The sequence below is a fragment of the Miniopterus natalensis genome, chromosome 20, assembly GCF_054644295.1.
Source record: "Miniopterus natalensis isolate mMinNat1 chromosome 20, mMinNat1.hap1, whole genome shotgun sequence".
Lineage (NCBI taxonomy): Eukaryota > Metazoa > Chordata > Mammalia > Chiroptera > Miniopteridae > Miniopterus > Miniopterus natalensis.
Window position 1 is genome coordinate 14902668 of NC_142100.1, and position 25497 is coordinate 14928164.

The 25497-nt window shown below is 48.0% G+C and overlaps 1 protein-coding gene across 1 annotated transcript; it reads right to left on the minus strand.

The window, feature by feature from the left end:
- Window positions 1–1620: 1620 nt before the first annotated feature.
- Window positions 1621–12426, minus strand: YWHAH (tyrosine 3-monooxygenase/tryptophan 5-monooxygenase activation protein eta). Its single transcript, XM_087828752.1, has 2 exons — window positions 12295–12426; window positions 1621–3103 (listed from the first exon to the last, which is right to left on the minus strand). Exons 1-2 carry the CDS (start codon window positions 12379–12381, stop codon window positions 2450–2452), a joined length of 741 nt encoding a protein of 246 aa, XP_087684878.1. The 5' UTR covers window positions 12382–12426; the 3' UTR covers window positions 1621–2449.
- Window positions 12427–25497: the final 13071 nt, after the last annotated feature.

Here is a 25497-nt window from a genome sequence, read left to right on the forward strand (position 1 = left end):
TGAATTAGTAGTCTTAGAAAGAAGCCGTCCTGACTTCCCAGCTGTGTGAACTTGAGGTCTACAACCTTAGCTCCTCAGCTTCCACATCTGGAGGGTGGGAACAAAACCTTTCAGAAGACAGTTGTGATGTGAAACGAGTGTTTTCCCTAAAGCCCTTCCTCTGAAGAGTACTTCGAATATAAGAACAGTTTTAATGTCGACATGTTTATCAAAGCTGTATCTTGGCCACATAACACTTGTAGCTTTAAAATACCTGACCTAATTGAAGTGAAACTCAGTAACCATTTCAGCTAGCAATTAGGCCAACTTGAAACAGGCTTCCTAAGGAATTTTTAACACATGGGTCAAACCTCTACTTCGGAATGAGAAAGGAGGTTAAACTTGCACGCCTAAAAGTTCTGTGCTCCACCATAATAGGAGCTCATGGACAGAAATTGGGTCATGCCCATTTTCACCAGTCTAATATCAAGATTTAGTCAAAAATAAGATATTCAATCCCTGGTCAGGTGGCTGTTTGGAGTGTTGTCCAGTACACCAAGAGGTTGCAGGTTCCATTCCCGGTCAGGGCACATACCTGGCTTGCAGGGTTGGGGCGCATATGGAAAGCAACCGATTGATGTTTCTCTCTCTTCCTTCCTCTAAAAATCAATAAAAACATACCTTTGGGTGAAGATTAAGAAAATAGTATCTTAAGACCTTTGTGTAACTGAACCAATCCACTTAAAAAGCACGTTTGGGCCTGACTGGCGTGGCTCAGCGGTTGAGCACCGACCTGTAATCCACGAGATCAAGGTTCGACTTCTGGTTGGGGCACATGCCCAGGTTGTGGGCTTGATCCCCAGCTGATCAATGACTCTCTCATCATTGATGTTTCTATCTCTCCCTCTCCCTTCTGCTCTCTGAAATCAATATATATATATTTTTTAAAGGCACATTTGGTCCTGAGCACCATGCTGGAGGTAGTAACAATTGTGAGGGGCTGGAGTCATCACCTGAGGAAGGGTATAACTGGTGATACTGAACTTCAAGAGAAGTCTTGGGGTGCAAGCAAATGGGGAGTTTGCTTAAGGAGTTAGGCCTTTTTCTTTTTTAAACTCAGAGGTTCTTCAATTTTAAAGAATACTCAAAGCTTTCTTATTATTTATTAATCAGTAAATACTATTTTAGGGATGCAGGTTGTGTCCCTGATTAATATTTTATTACATCTAATACAGAAAGAATATTAAGAAAATTTGAGGACATGTATAACCACGTATCTACCTTGAGTGCTATCAACCAGCATTCCACCAGGGTGGGTCAAATACCCTCCCCACCCAAGTTAAGCACAGACCTGACCTTTCACAGGGGCGCTGTACTGCGGAAGGCAGCATTTTGGTCTGCTCAGCTCCATATAAGCACCAGCTATCAGGAAGAGTGGACAAGAGAGGCTGTGTTGGCTGGGTTCACAGCAAACTACTTAAAATGCATGAGTTTTAGGTGTATATTACAAATTGTGTAATGGAACCAAAGGATAAGAAAACTTACTGTATGAAAAATGCTTCATGTTTGAGACTCAAACCAGAATTCAATATGGTAACCTGTTATATAGCTCCTTGAGGAGGTGAAATGAAGACCATACACTTAGAGATATCCCCAAAGCAGCATTTATTTACCCACTGAATTCCAAAACATTTAATTTAGAAGTCTGGCATTTCAATAATTACCCATCTTGATTGACATGGGCTGACACACATGGTGCTGTCAGGATACACAAGGACAATAGCCAAAGAGTTACAAAAAATAAATCCATGATTCTTAAACAATCTCAACCAAAAAAAAAAAAAAGTTACAGGTATCAAAACTTTAGATGCATTGCATTTAAAAGAAGGTTTGCGCACATCATAATTTAAAGAGGCAAAACAAGGGCGCTACTGAAACCTCACATTAACAGTTTATTATAAAGCTGACGGAAAGGAGCAAGTGTTCTCTTTGTATCAGCTTCCCGTAACAGTTTTCCATTAGTTGAAGGAAGAGAAGAGGTGGGAGGGATGAATTCATTTTTGCATGCACAAGATGTACTGCTTATTTAACAAAACACTATCAGCTCATTTTAAATGGATCATTTAAATATCACTGTAGCCTGTTTTGGCTAATTCTCCTTTCTAAACTTCCCCACTGCTTTCGCCTGGATTTCACAACTACAAAGAGGCATAGTAAAATGCCTCATTCAGAATGCACTTGTCTGCACAATTCGAAAAGAAAGCTCCCATGGGCTCAAAGCAACCATCAATCCAGCAACACCCATGAAGATTTATCTGAAATTGCTTCCCAGGGGGCAGGGGAGCAGATCTGAGTAGCTGTGCTGCCAATACAGATAGGTTTAGCACTAGATATTTAGTGATTGTGGCAAGGAAGAATTGGTGATGATGGGGGGGGGGGGTGAAGGAAGGGCCAGGGACCCGAAGACTCTTTAGTTGCCTTCTCCTGCTTCTTCATCCTGCTGGTCGCTCGTCCAGAGGGTGAGGTTGTCTCGCAGCAACTGCATGATGAGCGTGGAGTCCTTATAGGAATCCTCGTTTAGTGTGTCCAGCTCAGCTATGGCGTCATCGAAGGCTTGTTTGGCTAAGAGGCAGGCCTGCTCGGGTGCATTCTGGATCTCGTAGTAGAACACGGAGAAGTTGAGGGCCAGGCCCAGCCGGATGGGGTGCGTTGGCTGCATGTGCTCTTTGCTAATTTCAAAGGCTTCCTTGTAGGCCGCCTCAGAAGCTTCGACCACACTGTTTTTCTTCTCCCCGGAAGCTACCTCTGCCAAGTAACGGTAGTAATCGCCTTTCATTTTCAGGTAAAAGACCTTACTCTCATACTGGAAATCATTGCAGTTCTTGATGAGAAACTTGTCAAGCAGAGCCAGGACATCATTGCACACTGTTTCCAGCTCCTTCTCAATCTTCTCCCGGTAAGCTTTAACTTTCTCCAACTTCTTTTCATTTCCATCAGCCATGGTTTTCTGCTCAATGCTGCTGATGACCCTCCAGGAAGATCGCCTGGCACCAACAACATTCTTGTAGGCCACAGAGAGGAGGTTTCGATCTTCATTGGAGAGAGGTTCATTGAGCTCTGTCACCTGCAAAATGCCAAAGATAAACACTGAGTTCCAAGCCCAAAAATCTTGGAAAGAAATCTTCCCTTCAACCTAATCAAGAACCCCTCAAAGAAAAAGATTATGGACAAGCCACTCCACAGAAAAACCAATTATACATGGATCCTATGTAAAGGAAAGACTGTAGTCTAACCAAATAAATACTTGGAACTCAAAATACTAATTGACAAGGGCTTTGAGAAATTCATAATTCAGGCCTTATAACATGTTGCCTTCATCTTGGCAGAGGTATAGGGTTGGGGAGATAAAGGTAATAATCATGGAAAGGTTGTGAGGTGACGGTACATAATGGTGGGTAGAAGAGCCCCAAAGTTTCAGCTATTCTGCAAAGGATATTCAGTAGTAAGATCATGTGATTCCTTTGTCAAATGTCAAAAATTACAGACTAGAAGTCTGTTCCAGATTCTACTTCCAGCTGTATATTCTACGAAGAACCAATGAAACCTCCCTCAAATACGTATGAATAGATAAGTAAGTCACAGATGAGATCAGACAACACACAGATCTAATGGCCAGTTTCAGCTTGTGTGGTTACACATGGAATTCCTCTAGTACAACCAGTCCTCCCCTAAGCCAAAACAGATACATTAGTGACAGTAAAGTGCCCCAGCCTCTGATGAAAAGTAGAGCTATTCAGCAGCAAGCTTTACTCTCACCTACCTGACAGGAAACCCTGACTGGCCATTAAGAATGGAAGCACCAATTATTTAAACTGGAACTGTTAATTGTCACATGTCACTTTCATTACTTAGTTCTCCATCCTTATTTAGAAACAAGGCCTTAGTAGATGTAATCAGTTAAGATGAAGTCATAACTGCATTAGGGTGGATCCTACATCAATGATTGCTGTCCTTATAAGGAAAAGGAGATCTGGAGACATGCAAACAAACACACAGAGAGAACACCTTGTGATGATGGAGGCAGAGATTGGAGTGATGTGTCTACAACCCAAGGAACACCAAGGACTACCAGAAGCCACCAGAAGCTAGGACAGAGGCAAGGAAGGATTCTTCCCTAAAACCTTCAGAGGGAACACAGCTCTGTCAACACCTTGATTGTGGACTTCTAGCCTTCCAAATGATAATAAAACAAATTTCTGTTGTTTTAGGCCACCCAATTTGTGGTGCTTTATGGGGCAGTCTTAGGAAACTAATACAGACTTGGAATCAGAAAACCTCGGCCTGGGCCATAGCAAAGCCAATAAATTACTAAATTGGCCTGTATCTTCTATAAAGCAGGGGGATTCCTTAATTACATGACCTACTGGTAAAGAGAAGCACTTGGGAAATCATAAAACACTCAACAAAAAAAAGTATTACTATAAATCAAACCAAATAAGGACAGAACCTTCTCCAATGGAGGGGAAAAGCCAAGTTCAATGGAGAAAGCTATTAACAGCATATTAAAAACAGACATGCCTAACATGGACTGAGAAAACTGAGCAGTGGAGAATCAGAAATTTAAAAAACAAAAACGTTGATAGATTTGAAAAATTAGTAGTTCTTCTTAAGAACATAGGCAACCAATGTATTCATTTGTGTAAAATTAGGAACCTTGTGCCAAGTTCTTAAAAAGTGAAACAAGCAATTGTCTACCCAACTCAACAAAGCCCAGGCAAAATAAAAATACCAGCTCCTTCTTCCAATTTATTAATTTCCCTGCCTGTCCCCAGTCCCTCTGTTCTTTTGCCATAAATCCTTAGCCTGGATTCTCTCATCCTTTGCCTACTCAATCAATCCCACCCTACTACTTTCTTCAGTGTGGTCTCTGCTCCTCTTCACACAGACAGGAGTGGTCTCTCAGCTCTGGTCTCTGATCTGCCAATCTTCTCTCTACTAATCAAAATTCTATCTCAAATATTCTGACAAGCCTCAGAATGCTTGAATTCCCTAGAATAACTCTTTTCTGGGGCAACAGTCAATAAAACATAACATGAAGCAAGAACAGAATTTGGAGAGCCCCTTAGATCTTACAGTAAGTAAATCTGACAAAAGGCACTTGACATGAAAATGCAAATGTATCCGTAAGGAGTCACTATATACTTCTTCCTTGACTAATACAGTGGCTTGTGTTAGATCACTGCAAAAATACCCAAAGGTAACTCTCCAGAGCACATCATTAAAACTAAGTGCCCATCTGAAATGTATTTATGTCACATAGGATGTTTGTGCCAGGGGCAGCATCATTTCATTAAAAACAAAAAACCCTAAGATATCTGGAGTTTAGCCTAAGTTAGCTGTGTGGCCTTGAATGAATCACAACCTTTCATCAAAAGTAAAATAAGGAGGATCAGCCCAAATGATCTCCAAGGACTTCTTCAGCTCCCAAATCCTAGGATTCCATTTTTCCTGAGCAACAATAAAAAGTGTGGTTAAGGCATGAAGTTGATACTACTAATGTAAGTGAAATTTGAATGTATCTGTGGGTTTCAGGAATTCGTGTAGCATTCCCTCTCTCCATCAGGAATAAATTGCCAAAAAAGGCTACTGGGAAATATTTATAATAACACCTCCACAAGAAAAAATAATTTACTAGGCGTATTAGTGTTTATGTAACAATCATCTGGTTGCCTGCCAGTCTGAATGAATCACTATCAGCATCAGCTGAGGGTGACTAACATCACTAAGCAAGCATTGTTCTTAGAACCCCAGCCAGGGCCTAACTAACTGGATACATTTAAATACAGTATTTTTTCATATTCCTGGGTTACAACTCAGTTAACAAAAGGAAACTTATGGAATGAAGATAGTTTTATTACTTGATCAAATAACTAAAGAAAACTGGGAGTTTCCCCAGATTGGAAAATTATAGGTTGAAGGGAAATCAGGTGGCCCATTAAAACAAAACAGATTCATAGCCAGTGTTGACCAGTGATACTTATTGTAAATAACCTTCATTAATATTAGTTAACCCCAGTTCCCAACACTTCAAATTCCAAAATACTAGAGCCAGGAGATCTAAAGAAAAGTCTGGTACTATACTAAGAGAAGCAGATACTGGGAGGCAATGTAGCGTAATGGAAAGACAGGAGAGCTCTAACTACTAGTCCAACCACACCAATACTAAATCTACAGGATGATCATCTGCAGATTCCATGGACATGATTTACTCTGTCTCTACAATCTTAAGTTTCCAAACGTTTCCTAACTAGGAACATGAAGGCAAGACAAAGAATTTTCAAATAGAAGAGACTAGGCAATGGTGTCAACCTTCCTTCCACTCTAATGCTGGAGTTTCAACACACTCTCATTTCTGCACCATGCAGAGCACTAAGTCTTCATGTGGTAACTCCATCTGTAACGGGCTCCCCCATCCCTGCTCAGTCTCTCTTCCTTCTTCTCCTGCCCTTCTCCCCACCTCACTTAATCCTGCTTACACTCTTCCTGAAAACCTTAAATTGGTGGACCCTCCCCATTTATAAAGCCCTCCTCTCCACTCCTTTAAGGACTGGGCTCCCTGTCAGCCACTAGACCAGTATCCTTACCCACGCAGCCTTGGGCTACACCAACTCCCAACCCTGGGGCACTCGCTTCCCCCTTCTCTCAGCCTCAACACTATACAGCATTACTAAAAGTCACAAATGACCTGGTCTACTATGAATTCATTTATCTTCCTATGACACTACTCGCTTACTCAAAAATCCCTAAGGGCCTCCTCCCACTAACTCACAAGGCAATAAACTATTCGTTTGTGAGTAAAAATAGATCCACTGCCAAAAATAGCACAGGGACTATTTGGGAAAACTTAAAAGTTCTTATTCTGGGAAACATCAAGCCTCAAAAGTAATACTGAGCAAACAAAAATGCCACCCCTGAGCTGCCAGGCCACAGTTGGGGTTGTCATTTCTCCTGAATAGCTCTCCCATCCTTCATAGCTACTCCACACTACCATCCCATTCTTTAGTTACCCACACCCACGCTACCAACAAGTTTGCTTTTGATATTAGCTTGTAACAGAAGAAAATGATTTTCATAAGCAATTAGGTAAACATAACCACATCATAAAATCTTTAAAGCTTCTGTGGCAGAATCCTATACATCTGTGCATGGTTTTTTTAAATAAACTATTGGGATGAAAGCTTTCTTGGCTGACTCTTCCCAAGTCAAAGCCCTGAAAGTGAGGATTCTGCCTGCTCTCAAGCTGGCAAATCACCATCAGTCATCACTTGCCTGGGCCTGGAAAGACCACGCCCTGTCCTCACCAGAGAGGCTCAACTGCAAGCTCAGAGCAGATGAGTTCAGGTAATTAACATCTACTCAAGCTTATTAGTCAAAACAGCTACCTTTGTATCACTGAGACTGCTTGGGTCTTGCTCTTGACATACTGGACATTTTCATAAGCACTGGCAGGAGTTAAACACAACCCCCATCTGAAAGGCACTACTGCATGCTACTGTCCCTGGAAGCATCAGTATTAAAGGCTTCAGAAACTGTGCCAGGTTCTGATCACAGGAAAGTGCTAACGCCCACCACCAAAGAGGGGAAGGCCATGGCAGTAAGGAGAGGGGGGATGCAGAAAACAGGCAGCCTCAACTTGGACAATAGCAATTTTACCAACAACCTAAAGCCTGAAATTTGGGGGGGGTCTATGTACTTATAAAATATACTAAAGGCAATACAGAAAAACAACTGGTGCCAAGGATATCAAAGAACTTCTTAAAATACCACAAGTATAATTTAACATCGTCCTGCACTTAATTCATAGCAGGAACTCAAAGTCCATTAATATTTTACTTAAGCTATATAAAATCTTGGTCTTCAAGAGAATAAGCAAAATCCAGATCTGTGATTTTGCCTTTTAGGCTCCTCTGCTGCAAAGATCTGGTAAGTGCTAGTAGATTCTGATTTGTTTAGTTGACTTGAGAGGGAGGGAGGAACACTGATTTGTTGTTCCACTTATTTATGCATTCATTGGTTGATTCTTTTTCTTTTTAAATGTTTTTATTGATTTCAGAGAGAGGAAGGGAGAGGGAGAGATAGAAACATCAATCAGCTGCCTCCTGCATTCCCACTGCTGGGAATCGAACCCACTACCCAGGCATGTGTCCTGACCAGCCGGAATCGAACCGTGACCTCCAGGTTCATGGGTCGATGCCCAACCACTGCGCCACACCAGCAGGGCTGGCTGATTCTTGTATGTGTCCTGACTGGGGACCGAACCCGATCCCGGCAACCTTGATGTATTTGGATGACGTTCTAACCTCTGAGCTACCCAGTAGGTTAGCTCAGTCGATTCCGTTCCTAATCAAACTTGGCGAAAATAACTGACATCTAATAGATGTACTTATGTGTTCAGTAAGCCCACTGGTGTAAAAGGCTTGGAATTTCATCACCAATGATGAGAATAGCTTATATACCAGAGTGTATACCAGACATTATCCCTTAGCCTCACAGGGCACTATCATATGGTGGTTAAAGTGAGAGCTCTAGAGTTAGGAGTTCAAATCCTGGCTTTTACAACTTGACCATGAGAAAATTAAACTCTAAATTTCATTTGTAAAATAAAGTTAATAATAGTATCTATTCAGAGTGGTTATAAAGATTAAATGAGAATGTACACAGCTACCGTTTACTAACTGCCTAACAAGTCAAATGATAAACAAATTCCATAACCTTGAGGAATTGTAACAGGAAAACGCATTTGGGATAACCCCTTCCAAACCATATTCTGAAAAACTGCAGTCTACCATGAATACAAAATTCCAGACAAAGAGGAAAAAACACATTTTTGGTTTCTTTAAGGCAGTGGTGGGTTCCTTGACTGTGGGAGCTCTTCTGGAACCGCAAACCCAGACAGGGGCCACAACTTTCACTTAGTGCAGCAAAGCTGTGAAATGTCCAGTATCTGAAGAGCCTTTTAATTCAGACTACTGCAAGAATTCAGAGCCTCCCTCCTTCCTCAGACAATAGACGATAAAGTGGTAATTACATTTTAAATGACTGGTTAGTGGAAAACAGGACTGACTAGTTGATATGTATATATTTCAGACTGTAGTACCAATGTGGCTTTAAGGTTTCACACTAACCACAATTTTGGCACACCTCAAAATCATCTTTTGTTTGACACTGCAACACAGGTTATGTCTCACCCGGGGCCATGCAGCCGTGCTCTCCTTTTATGCACCACCTGCTCATTTCCCCACTGCCCATAATCTCACAGCTGTCGGAATAAGAGCCCTTTGCCACTGGCTGGGCCAAGTGCCTTTTCCTTCCCGACTCCTGTTTCCTTAAACTGCAGCTTTGTTTCCTGCACGTAAGATTTCTATAGATGTTCAAGTCCTACGGAAGTATTTCTGCCCATCCTTTGTCAGTGTTGAGAAATGCCTGGGGTTCTAGAATCTCTCAGTGTTTCTTCCCACTATTATTCTGCATGGAAGCTACTAGGTATGGTATGAGGAGAGCTTGAAGGCATGCCTGCATTTCACCTCAGAAACATCTCTTGCCTTTTCAAATTATAAAGTGAGGCAGGGAATTGTAGTTCTCAACTGATGTGAGACACCACCGATTCCGATCCGCATGATTTTTCTTAGAGCTTACCGAGACCATCCTCCAGGTGACGCTGGTAGCATAAAAAACACCAATCATTACCAGCAGGCAATATTATTAGGTGACCATTTAAATTATAAAGAAAAAAGAAAACAAGTTAGAAAATGGAGACTGAAAATGGACTTGATAGTAACACCAACATTACTATAGTTTTACACTGCAGAGGACCCAAAGCTGAGATGTAAGTTTCAAGGTCACAGAGTGGTGGCATCAGAACACCCCTTCACTAAGGTGTGCTGCTCCATCTTCCTTACAGCAGTCTACTTACCTGCCCTGAAGAAAACCCACATAAACCCAGAGGATTACTAGAATCCACTCTTTCCAAAAGCTATTAAGGCCTGTGATATTAATAAAATGGAGACTGAGTCTTCTCAGTAGCATTAAGAATTTATCATACAAACATCAGCTTAGGTTTCCCACTCACCCCTGCCAAGTCTTTCCAATAAACATGTTCCATTTATTTAGGTGACAAAAAAATTGCTTTTAATAGGAGAAACAGGATAATGACCAAAAAAAGTTCTTGTGTTTTTTAACAGGAGTTACCTTGAGGAAGTGGTTTATCACAATTCTGAGATGACATGATTAGAGTTTGCACAGAATTTCCAATGCTGAATGGCTGCTTATACAACCCATCAATCATCTCAGTTCAGGTATCAGATTCCCAATACATGGAGAGATCCATTAGTTTGTAAAATACTGCCTTAAAAGCCTCAGAGAAAAATTGGACACAAGTAGGTGCAGGAAAACATTTTTTCCAAGCCTGTATTAAGAACAGAAAGCCAATTTTTTCTCCCCAAACTGTATTTTATTCTGGTTCTCTCTCTCCATTCTTCCCTTACTTCCCAATTTAGGTTGCCTCAGGCTTCCAGAACATACCGTCTAGTCGTTTTCCCTTACTCTCAATTCACCTTCTTTTAAGCCTCATTCCTTCATTCCCAAAGGGCTCCTAACATTCACAGGGTGAGTGAGGGCCTCACTAAAATGTCCAGAGAGGACTCATCCTGTCTAATCCCAGTTCCATTCAGTTACTGGGGAGAAGAGGCTCACTTAAGTATGACTTGCTGTGTGGACAGAACTGGCTTTATCACAAAGAAATTAAAGCTCAGGACACTTTCCTGAGGAAATGAGTTTACAGAGCCAGTCTTGTTTCTGAAAAACTTCCAAAATTTATATACTTTACTTTTTTTTTTTTCTTAAATAGGGCCTTAGACTTCAGTTCTAAAACTAGACCCTCCGGGTTTGGATGAAAAGCTCTTATCTAATCCATATCATGCCATGTCACCACTGAATCAACAAATGTGCTGTGTTGGTGGTTTCCAAACACACCTTGTTCATGTGTAGTAAGGACAACACAGGCAATACAACTCTTCAAGTATGTTTCTTACCTGGATTATCCTAAATACTGACCTCATCAACATACTTCATATGATATTAATATCAAAAGCCTTAAAAGGAGCTTTTCAAATGATTCAGAAATTTTAGGACACCTCTGGATTTGTAGTTTTTTCCCCTAAGAAATCCCCTCACAAGGCCAGCAAAAGGGCAAACGAGCTATGACCCAGGGAAGTAGTTCTCAAACTTAAGGCCACTAAAATTTGCCATGAGAGCTGGTTCAGAGTCCCACCCCCGGAGGTTCAGAATCTTTAGGTCTAAGGTGGGGCCCAGACGGATCCTTCCAGGTCTCAGGAGGTTGTACATGGGATGAACAGAGATAGGTTAGTGGCCGCAGTTGTAGCTCTACCACTGTGTGACCTTGAGGCAGAGAGAAGTAATGTGCATTTAGAGAAAACGTAAAATAAGGTTAAGAGACAGAGACAGTAACAGGATAACTGGAACTCTCAGAAACGCAGGTGGAGTCAAATCCACAGCATTTGCTAGGGTGTGGTCGGCCCCCCGACTTCTTCACCGGAAATCAGGCTGCAGAATCGATCTGTGAGGGTCTCGGGAAAGCAAAGGCACAGTGGCTCGTCTCGCTCAGAAGTCACGCCTCATTTTAATCTCCAGGCACATGGAAGCAGCATCAAACCAGGGAGTGGGGCCCCACGCCCGCCGTCCTCCCGCCCGCGCCCGCGCCTAGACTGCAGGATGGGGGTCTCCACACACAAAGCCAGACCCCGGCCGTGGGAAGATGGGACCAGCACGATTCGGGCGAGTGGACCGGAATTAACAGACTTAAGGTCGTGGCAGCAAAAACCAGGAGAGACAGGGCGCCACTAGCCAGGTGATTCTTTATTACAAGTTAGGGTATGGAGGAAGAGGGGAGTGAGCCCCAGGTCTGGAAGAACGCTCCAGGGGGAGGCATGTGTCAGCCTCACGTACCCTCGGGCACCCCCTCCCCCCACGCAGGGTTCCGAGCTAATGCGCGGCGACCCTCGCCCGCCCGCTGGGGGACACCGTCACCCGCCCGTCCCAGCAGGGCTGCATGCGGGACCCCGAGTGGCTCCCTCCCCGGAGACCCCGCCCGGGCCCGGCCGCAGGAAATGGCGGGGCGGGCGCGGGAAGCACGGGCTACGGGCGGGCGGCCGCGCCCAGCTGGGTCGCCCCGAGCCCGGAGGGAGACTCCGCCAGGCCGCCCATCCCTCCCCCAGGCCGGGCCCCCGGCGCGCTCACCGCCTTCATGGCGGAGGCCATGTCGTCGTAGCGCTCCGCCTGCTCGGCCAGCCGCGCCCGCTGCAGCAGCTGCTCCCGGTCCCCCATGTCGCTCGTGGCTCGACCTCGCCTCGCGCCCCGCACCGCTCGCTCGCTCGCCCGTCCGCTCCCTCGCCGCCCAGGAGGCCGCCGCCGCGCACGCGCACTGGCTCGCCGGCCGGCCCGAGGCTCAGGCTGCAGACAGCGCCGCGGCTCGCGCCCTCTCGCTGGCTCGGCCCGCGCTCAGTGGCTCCCGCCGCGGTCGCCGCCGAGGGAGGAGAGGCGGCCGCGCAGGGGGGGATGGGAGGACGAGAGGACGCCTGCGCAGTGGGAGCAGCCGAGCCGGGCGGCCGGGAGCCGGGGGAGTGGGAGGGGGGAAAGGGCGGGCCGGCCCTAACGGTCTATTTCAAGGTGACGTCACCTACTATAAATAGCCGCCGCCGCGGCCCCGCCCCAGAGCCGCGCAGGCGCCCTGCGGGTGCTGCATTTTACCGCCGCATAGGTGGAGGTGGGACAGGGGAGCGTGGGGTGGGGACTGCGGGCTGGAGGGGGGGCGTGGTGTTGGCGGCGGCGCGGGGCGCGCCTGGGCTCGCCCGGCCCAGGAAAGTGCCTGTGAATCCAGGTTAGAGGTCTGCCTTGAGAAAGCCCCAAAGAGCAAGCACACCCAGGGCTCGGAGGGTCCCGGAGGCCGCGTGGCCCGAGGGGCGGGTCTAACCGCGGGGCCGCGCGGCCCGCCCCGGCCCCACCCTCGCCGCCGGGCCGCGCGGGGCCGAGCTCGCGTCGCGCCTTCGGGGACGGCTCCCGCCGCCGGTGCCTTCGTTCCCCGCCCCACCCTGATAAGTGGCGTCGGGCATTCTGCGCCTTCGTCGATAGGAGGGACACACCTATAGGAGCCAGCCCAGCGCTGTGCCTTTACACGTGTCGTCCTGTTTAGTCCGCACACCCCACCCCGCAGGTGGGCACAGCTGGGCTCTCCATCCTTCCAGAGCCAGGTTAGTGACTTGCTGCAGGTTACACAGCCTCTAAGTGGTGGGACCAGGGTCTGAGTTCAGACCCAGGCTGGACTTCCTCCAGGGGCAAAGAGAGGGGTGGAAGGCTGGCTGGTCACTCAGCCCGGCCCAGCCCTGGCATTCGATGCTGAGGGTGCCTCGTGCCAGGCCCGGGCTGGGCCCCAGACAAGCTAGGAAAACCCTAATGACTAAAACAGGCTGCAATTTATGTACAATATGGGAAGGGGAGCGCAGGACAAATGGCCTTAGGGCCTGAGAATTTTACTGAGCACCTACAGATGCTTGGCAGGGGGAGGGGGTAGCTACAGAATAAGTAAGGTACAGCCCTACCCCAGCAGCTGAGATCTAAATGCACAGAGCAGGGGGAAGCTGGACCTTGAAGGAGATCACAGGGGGAAAGTATTAGGGACTGGGGTTCAGCACCGGCAAAGTCTTCGCCAGGGAAGACAGAAACAAAATGGTGAGAAGAGAGGCCTGACAGTGGGACATTTACCATTTGGAAATTTGACTTGAAGGACTGTTAAAAGCACTGTAGGAAAAAAAGAAAGAAAAAAAGCACTGTTGCCCAGCTGGCATGGCTCAGCCGTTGAGCATCGACGTACGATCCAGGAGATCATGGTTCGAGTCACCGTCAGGGCACATGCCCAGGTTGCAGGCTCGATCCCCAGTCAGGGGCAGGCAGGAGGAAGCCGATCAGTGACTCTCTCATCATTGACATTTCTGTCTCTCTCCCTTCCTTCCTCTCTCCGAAATCAACAAAGACATATTTTTTAAAAATATGTACATATTTCCCATATTGTACATAAATTGTAGAATAGAAATCGTGGAGCATCAAAAGAATGCTGGCAGGGCATATAAAAGTTAACAGTGTCCAACCCTTTATCCTGCGTGAGAGAAAACTAAGATCTGAGGGGCAGGAGAAGCTGGCCCCAGTCTGCACAGTGAATGAGCAGAGCTGAGGCTTCCATACCAGGTCCCCTGCCTCCCAGGCCATCTCCTTTCTGTGATGCTAAAGTGAGGGCCTCAGTACCCATGAAACAGGATTTGAGTGTGGGTCTGGAAGGAGGCCCCACCCCAGGCTTCACCATGCTTTGCAGAGTCACCTTTGCTAACTACAAATGGAATCGAGGTTAACAAACCAGACTTATGTTTCCCCTAGTAAGTATCTTTAAAGAGCCTGACAGATAATAATTGTCCCCCACTAACCCTGCCCTCCAAGAGGATCGGGTTCCAGCACTGGGGGGACCTCCACAGTTCCTTCCAACTCTTAGAGGGGTTAGAGCCCTTCTAGCTTTTCTGATCATGTTGGACTGAGATTGATTTCAAAACAGTGAAAATTAGGTAGACTGCAACGTTCTAATCAAATTCAATTCTAATTCATTTTAATGTTCATGAATGTCAAATGGGGAGCACTTTGGTTCTCCCACAAAGCTTTCTTTCCTTCTCACCAAACTTCACTGTCTCCACTTCCTCAAATTCTACCCAACCCTCTGCCCAAAGTACTCTGGTTCTGCCCCCACTCCTCCACTGTGGTCACCAGTGGCTCCTGTTGTCAAATCCAAGATTGCTTCACAGTCCTCACCTTCTTGGCCCTTTTAGCTTTCATGACCCTGCACTCTCCTGGCTTCCCTCTGCTGCCCTGGCCACTCCTGTGCCTACCCTAAAATGCTGGGGTTCCCTGCCCTATCCTGGGTGACCTCATCCACACCCACTTTTGAGGGGAAGGGAATGTCTACCACATTCCCAGCACTAGGCAAGAAGATTTGCAGAAATGGATATGTTTATTTCCTTAGGATACCACTATAAGATAGGTACAGTTTCTGTTCCCATTTTACAGATGAGGAAACTGGCTCGAAGATGTTCCATTACTTCAATAAAAGTCACACAGCTGGTAATCAGCAGAGCCAGGTTTCAAACTCAGGTCTTTCAGACCTCCAAGCCTGAAGGTGCAACACTGCCCCGTGGCATTAGCTGAGAAGAAGTCAAGGCGTGACTCCCTTTTGGAGGTCATTTGGACTGTGAAAAGCACACACAAGCTTCCCCTCTTGTATCCCACACACTCCTAGCAGCACCCATCTTCTTTACCTTCAAGAGAGCTCTTCTAATATCCCCATAACTCACAAAGACAAGGACAACCGCCTCAGACAGGTTGCCTGTTCCCAAGATTGGAAGTCTTATCAAGAAACATGGCCTTGCCCTGGCCTGGTAGCTCAGTTGGTTAGAGCATTGTCCAGATACACCAAGGTTGTGAGTTCCATCCCCAGTCAGGACACATACAGCAATCAACCAATGAATGCATAAATAACTGGAACAACAAATTAATGCCCCCCCAAAATCAATAAATTTTAAAAAGAAAAGAAACGTGGCCTTTGAACACCTCCAAAGAGCACTCCTGAGCTGGGTGTACAGGTCTCAGGGAACAGAGCAAACCCCCTGGCTACCTGAGGATGTGTGTGTGGTGTGATGGGGGAGAAGGACCTGGACTTAGGTTAGAATCCTGCTCTGCCTGTTACCAGCTGAGTACCCTTGGGCAAGCCACTTGTCAAATGGGACTAGTCACACCTGATTCTTAGCAAGAGTGTGTTTGTACTGCATCTGCTTGGTGTGGCGCAGGGGAGGCACCGGGAATCACAGCTGTATAATAATTCCTTGCTGTGTCTCACCCTGAGCCAGTGGTAATGACAGCTCCTCACAAGGGACTGGATTTCCAAAGCATTGCCAGAACCCTGTGCCGGAGCCCAGTGAATGGGTGACCCAGAAAAGGCATGTCCTGTTTTTTCTCTCTGGTACTCTGGGACACTCTGAGCTCCCTGAGAAGTCTGGACACCGAGGGACATATTACAAAGAAGACCTGGTATTGTTCTGGAAGAGATGGTGTTCACACTGTTGGCATGGTTACCATCTTAAGCAGGAGGGGCCACCTGCCCACAGATTGGTGTCACCCAGATAGAATTTTAATTTCCCCCCCCCCAAATGCAGGTCTCCTACTGCCCAGGTGACCTTGCTGATCCCAAGCTAGTACTACCACCATCAACAGCGTCTTAGCTGATTAATCACGGGCTCTCTGCCTGGCTTGAGGGTACTTTTCCCCCGTATATTATCTCACCAAGTCCTCACAACTCTTGGCTGGAGATTGTTATCCCCATGATATGGGTGAGGAAAGTGAGGCCTAGAAGGGCCAGGTGCGTGCTCAGTGGTCAAGGCGGTCACCCGCAGCCCCCCATTCATGTCCACTTCCTGCCATTTGCTTTGGCCCCAGTGTCCTTTTGCTGATGCTAAATTCCATCCCCTGTGTCTAAGATGAGCCTGAGCGCACAGAATTCAGGATCACCCAGAGGCTTCCACCACTCTTTCAAAGCCAATTCTGGGAGCAGATTGGCTCCCAAGGCAGCTTTTGGCATTAAAAAGTGTGAAAATGTCCTGGTAGCTGCAAGCTGTGAGCTGGTGGAGCTCAGAGCCCCATTCCCAGCACCCACCCTCCTCAAGCTCATTCAGAGGAGCTCAGCTCTGGGGAGGAAGGCGAAGCTGCAGGATCCGGTTAAAATAAGGGTGAAAAGGTTTTTGCTTGCTTCAGTTCTACAGATGGTCAAGGAGCTTGTGTTTCTCAGCCAGAATTTTCTAGATCCTTTGGCTGGAACCATCTGGATCATTGCCTCAGGCTTCTATGTGATTCCCACAAGGTGGGCCAAGGAGGGAGGGTCCGTGTGGTCCTGGAAAGCTGGAAGACAGGGCCTGAGAATGCTGTGGCTTCCTCTCTCTGAGCCTTGCATTTCTAATCTGTGAAATGGGAGGCTGCACTGGTGGGTGGCAGAGTTCTTTCTTTTTCCAGCTCTGAAAGTCTAGGTTTTTCACCATTGGCAATTCAGCAAACTCAAGAGGATGAACAGGGATGCATCATAGGGCCCGTGTTTGGGCCACATCAGTACGTGGAGTGGAGGAAGGTAGTAAGTACCTACCCCATAGCAGGCCCTGGGGCAGCGGTTTGCCAGTGAGCTCCCACTTAGTTAAGGTAAGGTCAGTAGTGTTGTTCCAATTTTATAGGTGAGGAAACTGAGACCAAGGGAGGTTAAGAAGCCCAACTGGAGTACGGGGGGGGGGGGGCAGGAAGCAGAATCCAGATCCGCTCCACCATCACCATTCTTCCCACGGCTGCCCCTGACCTTCTGAGAGCCTGAGAATATTCTTTGAGTGGTTGAGCTGTGAGCATAACTGTCACCACCTGCTGCTTAGACAGTAGTACCCTGGGAAGTAAGGGGGACGGTCGCTGAGTTTTCTCCAAGGTTCCCTGCCAGGCATCTGTGCTAAGAAACATCTCTTTCCTCCCAGTATGTTAGTAGGAGGCGAGCAGATTGCTATAGCCTTCTGCCTCCTTCTAGACAACCGTGGCAGGCTGGCCCTGACTCTGGAAACAAGGGATCTGGGAGGACCAAAGCCACACGAGAAGGCTGACTGGGGGGAGGGGGGCTGGCCTCTGCAGATAGCTGAGACGCTGCCAGGCCATAGGTGGGACTGCTTAAAGAAACAAGCTCCTCGCCCTGGCCCTTCATGATCAGACCTGGCCCACCTTTCCAAGCTCATCACCCACCCCTGGGCATCCTAGGCCCACCAGGTCCCCAGACACTGCCCATGAGTTTCTACCGGTGTAGAAATGTAGAATGTCCTTTCTGATTCCACTTAAGTCCTTCAGTGCCCAGCTGAAATTTTACCTCCTCTAAGGAACCTTCCGGGTTCTCCATCAAGAAGTACTCTCCCCTCCTGTCCACTCCCACCCTGACTCTGATATCCACCATCTGCACAGAGTTCTTTTGGTAGGACTGGTGTTTACTGGCCAGCAACTAGGCATCAAGCACTATGTTATGCAATTTAATCTAATATATGCTCTCGCTTAGTCCTCATGACAACCATCAGATAGGAATTCCTCTCATACCCTTTAAACAGACAAGGGGGGAGCAATGGGAAGGAAGGCAAGATTACAAAAGTCAGGAGGGTGCTGAAAGGAGGAGAAACACTCCAAGTTGATTTTGGCCACCTTGCAGTTGCCCAGATCAGACCCTCCTCAAATCCCAGCTCTTCCACAGTAGCTGGGGAAGCCTGGGCAAGCCACTGCACTTCTCTGAGCTTCAGTTTCCTCATCCATAAAATGGGCACATTGCAACAGTGCTTGCTGTTCCCACTAGATCCCCTGGGCTGCTGCCAGGAGGAATGAGGTTGTGGCTGAGGGAGAGCATTGGTGCTGCCTACTGGGCACTTCTGCTGTTACTTCCCTTAAATGAGCCCCCCAGGCATGTCAGGTCGCTTCTCTGAGCCTTAGTTTCTCTGCTCACCAAGTGGGGGTAAGGATTCTGGGCAGGGTGAAGGATTTATATAAAGGCACAGGGGTCTTTTCATAACAGCCCCACCCTGAGCTCTCGCTGTGCATCAAGCCCTGTGCTATTGCTACCCCTGGCTTCACTCAGCCTGCCTAGCAACCCTGTGCGGGGGACCCAGCCTGCAGATAAATGCGAGGTCAGGATCTGACCTCGGATCCTGTTTCCTCTGCCTGAAACACTTCCCTTGCCCCTTCCCGTACCTAACTCGAGCCCTTTCTTTAGTTTTCAGCATCAGCCTAGCCTCTTTTGGAGGCATCCCTCCTCCTCAGGCCGGGTGGGCACAGTGCTGGGCTTCCCCCTCTGCATTGAGACTGTTTCTCCATCTCCATGGGAGTCCCATGATGCAGGGATCTTATTGCACTCACAGCTGTACCCCCAGAGCTCAGCACTGTGTTTGGCATTCAGCAGGTGCTCAATAAATACTTCCCAAATGACTGAGTGCGTTGTGTCAGCATCAGGAAGCCAGGGGACCCTGAGGGAGCCAGGGAGATGGGAAGAAAACTTCAGAACGCCTGCCACGCCCTACATTAGCTACATCTTCTCTGCGTCCTGACAGCCAGCCCCCAGGGATGCCATCCGAGCCAGCTGAATTCCGGTCACTGCTTCACCTTGGAAAGGCAGCCGCGGCCCTCACCAAGCAGCCCAGGAATTGACGTCACCACGAGGGCAGGAGCTGTGGTGTTAATATTTAATGTGGCCTTTACCGCTGCAGAGCTGTAGGCTAGAAGAGCTGGAGGGGGCCGGGGTCCTTGCAGGCTCCGTGGGGTCGTGGGGAGGGCACGGCTGGGAAAGGGTTTCATAAACCGGAAAGCCCCCAGAAGACAAGCATTAAACACATCCATGTGAGCCCCTGGCTTAACTCAGAACAAGCCAGGGCAGCATGTGCCTGCTGTGGGACAAGGAGACTGCTGACTGAGCCCAAGCGATAAATGTGTGGGGGATTAGGGGCTCCCAGAGGATATTTCCTGGAGACAGTGGGAGGACAGAGCAGTGGCGCCAGCCAGGCCACGACTCCCCTCCAGGTTTGCCCTGTGCAGCTGCGTGACCTGGGCAGCAACTGTGCCACTGAGCCTCAGTGCTCTGATCTGTGAAATGGGGATAATAATACCATCCTTGGGGGGCTGTTGTGGGGCTTAAATGACACAAATGATGTAGAGGAGCCAGCTCAGCACATAGTAGGACCACAGAAAATGCCGAGTCCCTTCTCCCAAACCAGGCATGGTTCCTAAGGTTGGAGAGAGGAGGTGCGGGGGGGACTACACACATTCATTGGCCCGAGTGATGGTGGAGGGGAAGAAGGAACAAGGGGGCACAGGAAGGGTGACCTTGAAATCAAAAGTCTTCAGGTTGGACTTGTTATCATGGTGGGACAACACCTGGGAGTTTATGTCAGAGAGGATGGACAGAGACCCCAGAATGGCAGGAACGGAATGGCCCTCATGGACCATCTCTTCTGATTGACCCCTTCATTCAAAACATGAGGCTGTTGAGGGCCCAGGAGGGAGCAGAGCTGGGGTCTCAGCTGGTCCACAGTCACCTGTACGAGACTTCATCAGCCGAGGGATTTATCCAAGCCTGCCCACTGGGTCAGGGAGACAGGTGACATGATGAGAGGCCCCCACTCTCCGGCCTGGACAAAACAGGACCCTCACCTTCCACCCCTTCCTGTCTCTCTCCAATATGTTTCCCACAAATCCATTCTGGAGCTTCCCAAAGTGTAAATCCGACCATGTCATTCCCTGCTTAAAATCATTCTGTGGTCCCACACTTAAGGCTGCCAGAGAAAACACGAGAGGCCCAGTTAAAACTGAATCTTAGATAAATAACGAACAATTTTTTAGTATAAGGATGTTCCAAATATTGCATGCACATAATTATACTAAAAATATTATTCGGTGTTTATTTGCAATTCAAAGTTAACAGGACAACCTATGTTTATTTGCTAAATCTGGCTAATCCTGCTCAAACCGCCCTCAGGAAAAAGGGAGGAGTCTTTCACTGGCCCACAAGGCCCATTTGGGCCCCAGGCTCATCCTTTCTCTCTCTTCCACATGAACTCTGTTTCAGACACAACTCTTTGCCTTTACTTGAAAATCTCAAGCCCCCACACACTTCCCTCTGGCCTTTGAAGATACTGTTTCTTCTACTGGGACACTCCTGGTATCTCCTATTCCTCCCTCTGCCCCACTGCACTTGACCTGACTCATCCTTCAGGCCTCTGAAGTGTTATTGCTCCCTCTTGGAAGCCTACCTAGCTTTTTAGGCCTGGGTGCTGCCTCCTCTGGATTCCCACCATGCCTTGGGCAGGTCCTCTGTCTGCCATGGTCACTTAGTACAGAGGAGGGATTCAGCAAACATTTGTTGCATTGAATTACTAAGTTTCACAACCCCCCCCCCCCCCCCCCGTGTTTGTCCTAGCAACAGTTTCCCCTCCTTCAGCCAAATCCTATGTGCCCTGCAAGGCCCTGTTGGAATCCCACCTCCTCCAGGCCTTCCTGCGGCCCACAATCCTTCCAGTTTAGTCACCATCCTGCTCAGTGAGCATATTTTCAGCCCATAAGCTCAGCAAATTTGCACCCCTCAGGCTCTCCTGTGACCTGCGGTGCTCAGCACTGTGCCTTCCTTCAGATGGTAAGTCCACAAACGCTAGTGAGCTTGGAAGATGCCAAACCGAGCTCCTATATTTGATTCTCCTCGTGTCTCTGGATCCCATTCTACCTCAGGGCCTTTGCACCTGCTCTTACCCCTGCCCAACAGACTCTTCCCAAAGATGTCTTGCCAGATTAAGGATGGCCCCAAATACTTTGCCACGCCCTTCCCCCATCAAGAGTTGTTGTCTCTAGTTGTTGTAAGGCACTAGTTTGGGGGTTTATTACAGTTTTTGCTTGTTACACGGCCATAAATAACTGATACAACTGCCTCCTCATTCAGGTGTCTGCTGAGATGTTACCTCCTCAGAGAGACCTCTCCTGACCATCCTGGCTGAACAGCATGCCCACAGCCAGCCACTCTCTATGCTATTATCTCGTTTCATCCTGTGCAAGGCTTTCATCACTATCTGAAATCATGATTTATTCATGTGAGGACCTATTGTCCATTTCCTCCACTAGGTAGCAGGTTCCATGAGGGCGGGGGTCCTAAGGGTTTGTTCCCTGCCTTTTCCCCAGCCTGTGTGGTGCCTGGCACAGGAAAGATGCTGCGAAATGTTGGCGGTGGTGAAACTGTGTGCCTGCCCCTTGCTGGTGTGGCAGTTCAGGAAGCGGAGTGGCAGGTGGGAGCTCCCACCTGGGAGCATCCTCCCAAATCCGTGCCCTTTGGAGGGGAGGCCCGGCCAGGTGGCTGGGCTGTGTTTCAGGGGCAAGAGCTTCAGGGAGCCCGAGTTGAGCAGGAAGGCAAGGAAACTGCCAAAATGTTCATTTTCAGCAGGAGCGCAGATTCAGAGCAAGGAGGTCACTGGGTTTTCTCTCCTCCACATCTTCTGCCAATTGCCAGCAGCCCAGCCATGCCCCCCCGAAGGATCGCAAAGCTGAGAAACTAGGCAATGCTGGGGACACTGAGCCACTCCTCAGGGCCAAAGATTTCTAAGTCCTTAACTCAGATCCTCTGAGCCTGCTTTTTTGCAGTGCCAAAAAAATAGGTCTAGCCATAACCTCAACTGAGGATAAAATGCACAGCCAAGAGCAAAAGGATCTGCCCTCAGATGCCTCCTGGAGCTACCATTCCACATTCTATGGGAGCAGAGAGCACGTCACCACCACCAGGCAGCCTGCCTTCAAGTCAAATTCTGGCTGCACTGCTAGCTACCTGTGTGACCTTGGCCTGTTGCCTAACCTTCCTGAGCACCAGCTTCTGCATCAATAAACAGTGGACAATGAAGACCTGACACCTCAGGTTGTGGTGAGGCCCCAATGGGATCCTGACTGCTCAGCACGGTTTCAAGCACATAATTAAACTGACTGTAGTTAAGTTTCTGAGTATTTCTTTACCTGTCAGTATAGGGGGTGGGGTGGTGGAGAGCAAGGCTTTCAATGAAACACAGACCGTTTCAGGGGACTGGAGCCACGTTTAGGAGTTGCCAGGTAGGAAGGAGCTAGGGTTATGGTGTAGAACCCTTGGTCCACATTAGAATGCCTGATTTTAGTTGGCATTTTTCTCTAAATAGGTGAGAGAACTCCTTCAAGCAGCCTCCCAAGCCTTCTGGAACCCCCCTGGTATGCATAAGTCAATGGTTTGGAGTTGGAGCCCTCACAAGAATTCAGGAGGCTAGGGTTGGCAGTCTAGCTCTGGCATCAATATGCTGTGTAATATGGAATAATCTACTTGCCCTCTCTGGACTCTGGTGTCCTCATCTATAAAACGGGTCATTCATCCTTGATTTACCAAACCCATAGGGTTGTTAGGAGGATCGGATAACAATTCAGATAGGAGAGTGCTTTGGAAAGCATTAGCTGTTTAACGAGTAAAAGAGGGATTGCTATTAAAACTGAAAGCAATCCATTGGAAATCTCTTACCTTCTGCTCAATTTTGCTGTGAGCCTAAAATTGCTCTTAAAAACAAAGTCTATTTTTACAAAAAGTTACCTCTGGATTCTCTAGCAAGACCCCTAAAGCCTTTAAGTCAAGCAATATAATATGGGTTCAGATGCTGGCTTGCAACTTACATGACTTTGGGCAAATAAGTTAACCTCTGCCAGAGGTTTGGTTTTCCTTCTGCAGAGACAGGAACCCTGGGGCAAGAGAAGGGCTGGGAAGATGCTGCAAGATATAAAATAGATGAGAAACCCACCAGCCTGGACAACCGAGGAGGAGGGTCCCCCACCTGACTGTAAGGGGAGGTAGGGGCTACATATTCCTCTTTGCATTGCCCACCCCTCCTGGAAAGCAGCCTCCGCTCCACCCCAGGTAGATGGTGACTCGAGTTGTTCTGCAGAGACTGGTCCCCTGCCTCTGTTGCCATGGCGCTGCAGCCCAGCCTGGCCAATCAGGAAGGAGATGGGTATCTGAGCCTCTGTTGCTAAAGCCCAAGCAGGATGCCTGGCCAATGGGAAGGATGGCAGAGTGGAGCCACCGTGGAAACCTCAGCCCGGAGGTTCCAGCCAGGTTTTTGTTGTTTGCAGGGGGTAGGCTGGGTTTTCTGCATTCCTTTGCTTGTGAAGAGCATCTTGCAGCCCAGGGAGGACATTCATGAGCCACAGCAGGGGTGCATGACAAGAGGCACCTTTAAAGAGTCAGAAAGGGCCCAGCTTTGCAGAGTACAGCTTCAGATGTTCCCTTCATCAATCTTCCCCCCAGATGCTCAGCGTCACCTATGCCTATGATCTCAGTCCATCCCCACAGCTCTACCCAGCCCCATCTGTCCTAAGAAATGACTGTAGGCTGCAAAAAAATCCCCACCCCCAAAGAAAGGGTACTTTCATCTCTGTGGCTTTGCACAAATGCCCCCCCCCCCCCTTCTCCTATGCCCAGGGCAGTGCTGGGGAGTAGAGATAAGGGTCAGACACGGGTGCTGCTCCTCTCTGTAAAATTCAAAGATGGAGCAAATGGGCTCTGTGATTCTTTTCAGATCTCACATTCTAGACTGAATGCTGTCTTACCCTCCAGGCTCTGGATAAAGTGCATGTACAAGGAATAAATTTCCAAGGGGAAGCCCTGTCAATAGTGCCAATGGACACAAATAAAACTCAGGTTGTCTTGTGCCCTTAAAATGCCAGACCAGCAGGGCCATCAATTTTAGAGCTGAGGCCCATAAAGGCGAGGCTGCTCCCTCAAGGTCACACAGCTATGCAGCTGCAGGGCCATGATTGGAAGCCCTGGCTCCCAGGCCCAGCCCTCCAGCTGACTATGTGTAACCTCCTTCAGCCTTGTCAGCCCCAGGCAGGCCTGCGGGGAGCTGTGCACGCCCACACTCTCAACACCCCTTATTTTGCAAACACGGCATAGTCACAACTGCAAGGGAAAGTGTGTCCCATCCCTTCCCAGCTCTGCTCTGGCTTTCATTCTGTTGCTTGGCAACAGTTCTATCCAGAAACCTAGGTGTCATCTTAAACAACTGCCTCGCCCTCACTCTTCCCACCAAACCCATTGCCCAGTCATATCCATTTTATCTCCTAAATGGCCCTCAATGGCCCACCCCTCCCCTCCCTCCACCACTTCCCCAGGCTGTTCCATCATGGATTTCCTGGACAGCCACCCCGGCTTGTCAGAGGCTTCCTGCCTTAACACTCGCTCATCCCATCCCCCGCTTCCATTTTCTATAACCACAGTCAGACAATCTTTTAAAAATACAGATCTGATCATGTCACCTGATGCTTGCTTAGAACCTTTAAGGATAAAAACCAAAAACATTTTTTATTACAGTTGACATTCGACATTATTTTGTATTGGTTTCAGGTGTACAGCACAGTGGTCAGACAATCATATACTTCACGAAGTGTTTCCCCCTATATTTCCAGCACCCACTTGGCACCATACATATTATTACAATATTATTGACTATATTCCCTATGCTATACTTTATATCCCTGTGACTTCTGTAACTACCAATCTGTACTTCTTAATCTCTTCACTTCTTTTACTCCCTCCCCCCTCTGGCAACCATCAGTCTGTTCTCTGTATCTATGAGTCTGTTAAACATCAAAAGCCTTAACAAGCCCAGGAGGCCCTGCACTGTCATGCTGACACCCTGGACTTCATCTTGCCCTTGCATGTGCTCTCCCCTCCCTGACTGGAACAGTCTTCCTTCCCCCTCAATCCTTCCAGGCACTCCTACTTACCCTTTGGCGCTCAGTTCAATGGCCACTTCCTTG

Excerpts from the sequence above, each read along its gene's own strand:
- YWHAH (XM_087828752.1), bottom strand. The coding sequence starts at position 12,381 with ATGGGGGACCGGGAGCAGCTGCTGCAGCGGGCGCGGCTGGCCGAGCAG. Across the intron at positions 3,104-12,294 it reads TGGCCTCCGCCATGAAGGCG|GTGACAGAGCTCAATGAACC; the intron begins GTGAGCGCGCCG and ends GGCATTTTGCAG.